The following is a 10,234-nucleotide window of genomic DNA, read 5'->3' on the forward strand; positions in this document are numbered from 1 at the left end:
GACTCTGTAAACTAACACTTGGTTTGAGCTCAGTTGTGGATAAAATCCTGGAGTCATCACTGAAGGAAAACAAAAATAGAATATCTGAAGGTCAGTGGTCACAGATCCTGAGAAACTGTGGGTTCTGAACAATAAGTTTAAGCCAGGCAATGTGAATGGTATTTTTTCACTAGATAACTAGAGTTGTTGTTCTTGATGTGTCTTTCGGCTTTTCCTGGTTAGGGGTCACCACAGTGGAACTCCGGTCCGCTAATGATTGGCAGTGGATTTTTACGCGCTGAGTTGCCAGCCCTGATGCACAACCTTCAACAAAGGTACGCCCATTCATGCATGTCTCCACACAGAAGACGCTCTAGCTGAGAATCGAACAGGACAAGGTCTTACTGTGAGGTGACAATGCTACCGCAGCACCACCACCACAGTATACTAGATAACTAGAGTATTAGGTTAAAATGGGACTGAAACAAGACCTACTAAGAGTTTAGGAAATCTTTTGCCATGTCAATGCATAGTCGGTTAGTGATCAAATTTTGAGAACTTACTTGCAATCTTAGCTTGAAAACATGGTAAAACAATGGCCACACAATACTCAGATGAAAGGATAGTAATTGATGGGGTACCACATAGATCAGTGCAGGAGTCAATCCTTTATCATTTCTTTATTAGAGACATTGTAAAAGATGTGAAAGGAAACATTTGTGTTTTAGCTGAAAACAGGAGAATGGGTAGAAAGAATGCAATAAGGGAGTGAAATTTGATAAAACTGAAGAACCCCTTTTATTTAGCATTTACTTTTCTGACTTTCAGACAAAAAGCAAGACCTCTGACTCACCAAATTTGCAGGTTAGTGCAAATTGAGAGTCGTTGTCACAGTACCCCTTTGGCACTCAAGCTCTGCAACAAGGGCTTACACTTGTAAAAAGCTGGTGTGTTGATAATGGACTTTATACTAAAAAGTGTAACATCACGTTTGTTAAACATCCCTCTTCCAGAATACGACATAGATAATGCTCAATCCAAAATGAGAATTTTTCTAGAGACCTTGTTACACGGGTTGATATTTCCCGCTCCTCTGATCATTATTTAGCAACAGTAGTCAGGAATTCTTTCTAATTAAAACAACTGGCCACCAAGGGGGTGTCTTCCAAATCCAAATAGGTTATTGTCCCATCATATATTAAATACAATGCTCTGTCTGGGATGTGTCCCACTAGCCATATCAAGCACCTAGAAAAATTCCAGAGGTTTCTAATTAAGAAAAATCACTGGCTTAGAAACCTTAAGCTACCAAGAAAGACTGGAAGCGTCTTCCCCTTATTCAGTATCCTATAGACTCTTGAGGGGAGATCTGTGCCTTGCCTTCTGAGACATTATGTATCCTTTGTATTTACACAATTCAAATAGTCCCACAAGTACCAGAGCTAGGGATCTAAATCTTCACCGGTAGATAAATAGAACAAGGTGGAGAGCTAGATTCATTGCACTGTGCCTTCCCCACCTCTGGAATAGATTCCTCTGCAAATTCAGCAGAGTAATACATTACCTACCTTCAAATAGTAACTGGATGATTGGACAGGTGTACACAATTTCACAAGTGGCTAAACCAGTCTGTCCCTCCTTGAGAGAGGAAGTTCACTACAGCGGTGGGTACTGACAAGGTATAAATCGTTATAAGACTACGCTTTCATTTCCTGTGATCCTGTGGACTTTCTAAAATATGTAAGTTCAATGCAAGAAATGTATGATGATGCATCTGTGAAGTAAAAAGGGAGTGGGATTGCAATTTAACACAAAGTTGTCAAATGCATGCTCCTGCAAAAATGGTCTATTCAAAGAAGGTTGAAATGCAAGGGCGAAATTATCTTTGCTCAATGTGTAGTCACATTGGAGTTAATTATGTTTAGCTAGGGGATTCGGGGGACAAAGTATCCTTCATGAGGGTGGGGAGGAAGTCTTTGTCTATCAAAAGAATAATACCACTTTTCATGTTGTATGTGAATGCCATGCTGAAATGGATGTTTTACCAAAATGGTATTTACTCTGAATTCATTCTTACTCATGTCCTAAATCCAAGAAAATGTGTAAGAAATGAGTACATAAGCAGTAATTACATTTGTATAAAAGGACAAGGGGTCAGTAATATCAGATGACATCATACTTCGCAACCTCTTAGAGCAAGATATCTGGACAAAGCCATAAATAAAAGTGTGATAAATGCCCCAAAATAGGGACAATTTTTAAATATTGCTCTTACAAATTTAGAAAGTTGATAGAATTACAAGTTATGCATTTGCATGAATTTTCTGAATGGTATGAAGTCTGAAACGCAAATGCCTGTCATTATTTTTTAACATCAATCTTAAATGATTTGCCACTAACTGGCTGCACAATCACAATTTTATAAAAAATGGACCAAAAATATGTGGCAAAATCTGGACATTCCGCGAAAATCTGTACAGTTGAGAGGTATAAATGACATAAAGGTAAAGAAACCAGTGTGAGAGGCAGGCATAGAAGGCTTTCAGAATTCTGGGATTCAAAGGAAGAGATTTCACAAGAAGAAAACAAGAAATTATCCTTGTATGTATGCAAGAGGTAAAATCATGTTTGGAGTTCTCTGTGTAATCCTGCAGATTTTGTATTCACAGAGATATAGACAGGACTGAGCCAGTTTAGAGAAAGACAACTTAAGTAGTGGAACCATATGGAGAAAGACTAGAATTAAGTGTATTAGGTCATGAAGAAAGACAACATACTTATTAGCACAGAAAGAATGACTAAAGAAAAGGACATTAAATATAAGGTTTATTTATTTATTTGGAAGGTGGGTTTACCAGACCACAGTGGCCCTTTTTCAGATCCAAGTAAGCTGTGTGGAATGAGTGGCCACTGTTCCATTGCAACTTTTCCAAACCTCAGGGGCACACCCTATTGTTAGGCTTAAGTTAAACAAGAGCAGGAGGGGTACAGTGCGCACATGTCTGGCACTATTAATTAGACATCCAGGTAAATTGCCTAGGCACATGAGCGCATTGTTTTTAGTTTTCGAAAGCACAGCCAGGATATATTCCAAGGTGATCTGAGGGTGTGTGTGTGACTCAGGGATTTGTGGCATTTGAATAACTGTTTCTGAAGTTAAGCACTAAATCTGTTTGTAGGTATATGTGCTATGTCTTTAGGGCAGAGTGGATAAATGCCATTTTTGATTAGCTCCACAGTCTGGAAATATTCTTTCTCAGCTTTCTAATATTACTGAAGAAGAATTTGTAGTTCTCATTGCCTTTTGATGTCAGTTTCAGTTCACTTTCAGCTTTGGTATTTCTGGTGGTTATTAATAGTTTCTTGCTGATCTTTTGCTGGAGTCTTTAATGTGGATATATTATTTTGGGACTTAATTTTATTTTATTCTTTTCATTTGTTATACAGCTTATCTATAGTGGTGGAGCACCGTAGTGGTTTATTTTTTACCAGCCTGTACAAATCCTGTCCACAGTAATCACTCGTTCAATACACAGATGACCCTACTATTATTACCATAGCAGATACCCTTACTGACCTACAGCCTGCTACCCAGGCATCCTTCCTACCTATTGAGAGCTGGCTCACCATGAATCAGCTAATACTAAATAAAAAAAGACTCCTGATATTCATCCCTAAAAATATGACTATTCTTGTACCTTCATTCTCAATCACATCCCACAATAACATTCCAGTCAATGTGGAATCACAGACCAAACTACTGGGGGTCATCATTGATGACCAACTGAAGCTTGACCTGCACATTCTCAACAATATTAAGAAAATCCACCAAAACTAGGACTTCTTTACAGGAGCAAGAAATTCTTATCCAATAAAGTCAAAATTGTCCTATCCCACGCCTACCTTCTCCCGAGCCTACTCTACGTCTCACAAATCCTCACCAACCTTCAAGCTACCCTCCTATCAAAGCTAGAATCCACCTTCAACAAAGTGGCTAAATTCATTGCAGACCACCCTTACTCCTCACACTACTGCCTAGATTTTAAAAAGTTAAACTGGCTAGAGCTTCCTCACTGCCTACTCCTCTCTCAGCTTCAAATGATGCATTATATTCCGTATCTTCCCTCCTTCTGTCCCAGCATGTCTTCAGTCATCTCCCCCTACTCACCACCAATATCTCTCTGTTATGTTATGTGGGAATTGTTATGGCTAGGCTTGTATAGGCCCTAGGGCTGATAGCCTAGTACCAACCTATGAACCTATGAACCTATGTAGTGCTGAACAAAACCTTCTCTCTATCTACAAGCCTAAATCTAAAATATGTCATTTGTAAATCTAAAATATGTCAAAACCTGTATAGCTACTCCCTGGCCCAGTTTTGGAATAAACTACCACTGGACATTTGAAACATCAATCATCCACATCTGTTCAAAACAGTTACCAAAAACTATCTAAACAAAACCTGGACCTGTCACTGTAACCACCTTCTTGGACCTACCTTCCCCTCCATTTCAACCCTTTCTCTCCTAACCTTCATCCTTCTCCTATCTACTCCCCTTACTGTGTAACAGCCTTTACTACTTTAACAGTCTACTAGCTTAGCAGCTATTAATTGAACCTGGGTCTCACTCTCTATAATTATTGAACTGGAGAAAATTATAATGTTGACTGTAAATACTTTGAGATGTTACCATGTATTTTATTTGATTTTTTTCATCAGTGTCTCAGTATTTAAACTGACAGGACATCACATTCAGTATTGACTCTGTGACCTCACTTGACTTTATAGTATTATCACCAGTGTGATGTGCTTCTAAGTGGGACATGTTGAGATTTGAATGGCCCACTGATAAAAGGTTCCTATATATTTTAATAAAATAAAACTATATAATTTTCCACAGAGCTTTAGTAATGGGTACACTTGTTTAATTTTTAACACATTCAATTAACTAGTATTTATTCTTCATTGTTAAGAAGAAACATGCAAAATTAGATATGCAATTAGTGTAATCCAAGAAAACATTGTTCTTGTATTCTTTTTCATTCATTTTAATACTAAAAATATGTTTATTAATTCTAATAATTTAAATAAGTGGTGGTTTAAGTGGCATATAAAAGAATAACAGGAATTGTATAGCTCTGTTTTATTTCATTCAGTTGTAAGCATTTTTGGGGTGGAAATCACTTAATGCACCTGTGTAAATTCCTAATTACCTTAGTAATAGATCTGACATGTTTAGAAAACGTAAATCTTATAACTAAAGCCTGGTTTAGTAAAACCAAATACAATGAAATCATTCATAGAGATTTAACGTATTTATCAATAAAATGAATCTAGCAAGGGCTGTATATGAATATTAGTAATCAATCCTGGTTTCAGAAATGTTATGCAGTTGCATAACATGTACCTTGTACTAGAAGTCTACAGGGTGTAAGTGGATGTTACATCATAATCCCAATATCTTATAATTCTTAAATATAATGTGTTTATGGTATATCAGTGGTCAGCATACAGTTTGTTTCTTTTCTTCAGATACTGCTGAAATAGTTTGCAATAATATTGCTTAAACACAATCTTTCATGATCATTAAGGAAATGTCTGTTGTTATTCACAATGTAAACAATAAAATTTGCTTGTGTTATGCAATTCACTTGTTTTGTATGCTGTGAACATGACTATTTGACTCTTTATATGTTTGTGTGTGTTCTTGTACATTAATTGTGGATTGAATTGTTTCAGATACTCACATACTTATTTATTTGGTCCCTCATTGTGAAGGCAATAATTGTTGTTTATGTAAGCACAAATGCACATATATTCATTGTGGTGTTAAAACCATAAATTGATGGCTTCATCCACTGATATCCTTTCTCTTTGTTTGTTTACAGAATGATTCGGCTAATGTGCCCTTTGTGCATCCTTTTAGTTCTTGGCTTTCTTCTCTCTATTGAAGGAAAGAAAGTTAGAGGATCCCAAGGTGCTATACCTCCACCCGATAAAGGAAAGCATAACGATTCTGAGCAGCAACAGCCTCCACCCCAACCAGGATCTAAAGGTCGTGCCAGGGCCAAAGGGACAGCTGCACAAGCTGAGGAAGTCCTGGAGTCTAGTCAAGAAGCTCTGCACGTCACTGAGCGCAAGTACCTTAAACGGGACTGGTGCAAAACTCAGCCTCTCAAGCAAACCATTCATGAAGAAGGTTGCAACAGCCGCACAATTATTAATAGATTTTGTTATGGCCAGTGTAATTCATTCTACATCCCGCGACATGTCCGCAAAGAAGAAGGATCCTTCCAATCTTGCTCCTTCTGCAAGCCGAAAAAGTTTAGAAGTATGACAGTTATGCTTAACTGTCCTGAACTACAGCCACCTACCAAGAAGAAAAGGATCACTCGCGTTAAGCAGTGTCGATGTATTTCAATAGATCTTGACTAAATATAAAAAGGCCATGATCACACATTGCCAGTATAAACTATTACCTTGTGTATAAAAGAGAACATCATACATTTATCAGATTCATACAAATGATCCATAGCAAACATATACAGCCTTCATTTTTTTCCACTATGCATGCAGCAACATAAAACTTGGGTTTACAAGAAAGGACTGCTGTGAACAAAAATGAAAAGACAAAAAACAAATATAGTTGTTCTAAAGGTTCATATTGAGAAGAACTGCATTATAGGCCTCTGCTATGCTGGTTAGGCCTTATTCCTTCATTTCTGCAATTGCAGTTATGACAAACAAGCACCTACTTATTACATATAATAATACTAGATGCATTTTTGAAATTATGTTAAATAGTATAAGAACCTTTAAGACCTAGCCTGTCATATGAAATATATGCAGTAGTCATGGCACTTTTTTCTAAGACTGAACAATATACAAGCTTAAATATGCAAAGTGGCCTGTACAAGTATCACCTTCTGCTGGTCATCCAATAGGCAATGACTGTCAGTTATGTACCATTATGCCAAGCTCACAATCGCAATTACCAAAACCACTTAACACATTTTGGAAACCTGTAATAGTTTCCAAGGAAATCCATCTATCACATTCTGCTGTGAAGCACATACATCGAGTCTGCATTGCCTGTATTCCTGTCCATTACTTGCGCTTCTTTGTGGATTTTGAAAAGAAAATCCGGACAGTCAGTAGATAGTTTCCACTATGTGGAATGTGAAAATGCAGAAAGATATGGATATTTAATGTAATTATTTCAAAACATTTTCATTATAATTATAAATATAATTAATATTATTTTAAATTTACTTCTGTGAATGACTGATTCTGCTAAATTTGAAAGTTATGGAAACAAAGCTGTAAACTATTACAGACATTTTATTATAAAAGAATAGCACAGTCAAAATATTGAAAGACTGATATTTGGTGTAGAATATTTTGAAATGTATGCTTATGCAATTTCTGTTTGGTCTCTAGTTTGCTTTTTCTAACTGTTACCCCTTGCTTTTTTATTTCAGTATGCTAGTGTTACTGTCTTTTTTCCTGTTACACTATGTTCACTGTTCTTTCTATTAGTGAGCCAAAACAAACTATTTAGAATTAAGCAAGGAGAAATTTTGCAAAATGCAATTCTACTTCAAAAAGGTTTTTTGAACCTCTGAAACATTATTCTTCATAACTATTTCAAAATGTATTTTAATTCATAAGAAAAACAATTAGTAAACTGAGTTCATTGATAAAATATTTCATAAAAAACACTAAACAACATTCAAAATGCAGACTTATCATTTGTATTAGCTGCACAGGGAGGTGTAGTGGTGTGACAGAATTGTTACTGCATAGCACTTTAGCTCCCACTTTCCAATTGTGATGACTTTGGTGTGGAATTTGGATGTTTTACCCATATTAGTATTGGTTTCACAAGGGGTCTTTATTTTCTTCCCACAATTCAGATACTTAACGGAAGGATGACTGGAGATGTTTCATTGTCCCTAGGTGAGAGATTGACAATGTTTCATTGTCTCTAGGTGTGTGTGTGTGTGTGTGTGTGTGTGTGTGTGTGTGTGTGCACCCATATATGTGTGAATGTGCACTATAGTATCTCACAGACTGAGATGATTTCTGCCTTGCCTTGCACCCTTAATTGCTAAGATAGGCTCCAGCACATGTGAGCCTGACATAGATGAAAAAGGTAGAGAAAATGGATATATAGGTTAACTGCACATAGATTCCACAGATACTGTTCATCATTTGAAACAACATAGTTTTATTTCTTAAGATAACTAAAAAAATGCAGAACTAGTGGCATTCACTATGACTCCAGAAATGGTAATTAAAAAGTCATTACATTTTTTTTGTTTTCTATTTATAATAATTATATGTGGCTAACGTGTATTTGTGAATGCATTATTGCCAGTCAGTAAGCAACTCCCTCAAGTCATAACAAAGTCTATCAGTGAAAGGAATAATACACCAATATATTCACGTTTTCATTGGAAGCAGAGTTTCCATGGACACCACAATGGAAGGTACTCACCTTCATGCCAAGACAAAACAAGTTAGAAAAAGAGACAAATCCAAGTGCCATTACATCCCCTAGAAGTAATGTTATATAACAGCACAGTACATTGGAGTGCCATATTGTTTTCAGAGTGACCCATTTATAATACTATGATTTATTCATTTGATTGGTATAATTTCACATATTCACGAGGCCTTCAGATCAGTAATCAATCAGCTCTATCAAATTTGCATACTCATTGTATTACAAAAGATATTAGCAGTACATAGATGGTATGACAAATGAAAAATAACAATTCTAACAAGGGACAAAAAGATACTGGAAAGGAGATATACACATGTCAAAATAGTCTACATATTTCCTTAAATGCTTTTATTTCTCTTTTTATAAATATGTACTGATAAAGGCTTATAAGCTGCAGGATTTCTAGTGTAAATTAAGGTATGTGGATGATAAAATGTTACATTTTGCATTGATTCATGACTCAGTTCCATGTACTGTGGAATTACATGCTTGTAACAGCTCTGAAAAGAATTCTGATTTTTTCGTTAAGTGAATTAACTAAATGTTTTATCCAATGCCATAATGTTATAGCAAGGCTACGAAAGTTTGACTGCAAGCTTAAATCAAAAGTATTTTGGCTACATATTCAGAGGAGATTAATGGTTTATTTGCATTTGAATATAATTCTCAATGTAGAAAGTTGCTATGAAATGCAAAATATAATCCAACAAGGAATTAGATCCCCCCAGAAATAGCCATGTAATGTGGAGGTGACTGCAGTCCAAGAAATACAAAACATTTGGCTTTTATTTTCATGTTCTTCAATGGCAAATGTCCAAAGTATACAAATTGTACTCAAAAGAAAGAGGAATTGCATTGGCCACCTGTTATCATTACTATTTTTTAGCCTGATATTTTGGTTAGTTATTAGCACGTTCAAATTCTGAGTATCCATTAAAAGTTTTGCTTATACCTTCTCTTCAGCACAGTACAGGCCATTTTGGTGATTGCTACTGTGCTAGGATTTAACAATTGTATTTATTTGAATATACAGCAAAACTGTAAGCATTTTTTGATTGCATAGTTACAATGTTTGAAAATATGGCCTTATTTGACTGTGTTATCTATTTCCATTGCAAGCTTGGGCTATATAAATGCAGTATAACTGTTTATGTAGTTTTATGATTAACAGTTTCACAGCTTCATGCAGTTATTAAGCAAGAAGTCATACATATTTTAGAATTGAAAAGAAGCTTCATTCCAAGAGTTTTATACACCATGTAAATTCTTAAAACCCAAATAAAATACAGCTTCCTTAGACTGAGGTCTGTTTTCCTCTCTGTGGGATTTGTAATGTGAGTTTAATAATCTCAGTAATTCAATGCTTCCTTTCCTTACTAAACTTAATGAGGAAACATTGCAAAAATTTGGTGTGAATTTTTACGTTTACAAACAAAAATACAGTTCAGCCTTATGAAGGTCAGTTGCAAAGTACTGTGTAATATAAACAGCATATTTAGGTTCAGCTGGAATTTGCTATTAGAAAATATAGCCACTGCAATAGAAAATTGGACAGTGTAAGTAACAAGAATTTGTATGTATATTTCACAGCAGCAAACACAATGCTGAGGTGCATGCCAACACAGTATTAGGATTTATGCTCTGGGGGCAGACTCTATAAACAATATTATATGCTATCCTTTTTGGAGGAGTACAGAGTTTCATATAAGTACTGAAAATAAATTATTAATCATTATTTAATATAT

At 35.7% G+C, this 10,234-nt stretch overlaps 1 protein-coding gene across 1 annotated transcript in view; it reads left to right on the plus strand.

The window, feature by feature from the left end:
- Window positions 1–9,792, plus strand: part of GREM1 (gremlin 1, DAN family BMP antagonist) — a 108,615-nt gene extending 98,823 nt beyond the window's left edge. The window contains exon 2 of the mRNA XM_044074154.1: window positions 5,869–9,792. Within this exon, the coding sequence (XP_043930089.1) occupies window positions 5,870–6,415 (546 nt within the window). The 5' untranslated portion in view covers window position 5,869 and the 3' untranslated portion in view covers window positions 6,416–9,792. The remainder of the gene's footprint in view (window positions 1–5,868) is intronic.
- Window positions 9,793–10,234: the final 442 nt, after the last annotated feature.

This window comes from Protopterus annectens, chromosome 6.part0, assembly GCF_019279795.1.
Source record: "Protopterus annectens isolate FY-2018-M chromosome 6.part0, PAN1.0, whole genome shotgun sequence".
Classification (NCBI taxonomy): domain Eukaryota; kingdom Metazoa; phylum Chordata; order Ceratodontiformes; family Protopteridae; genus Protopterus; species Protopterus annectens.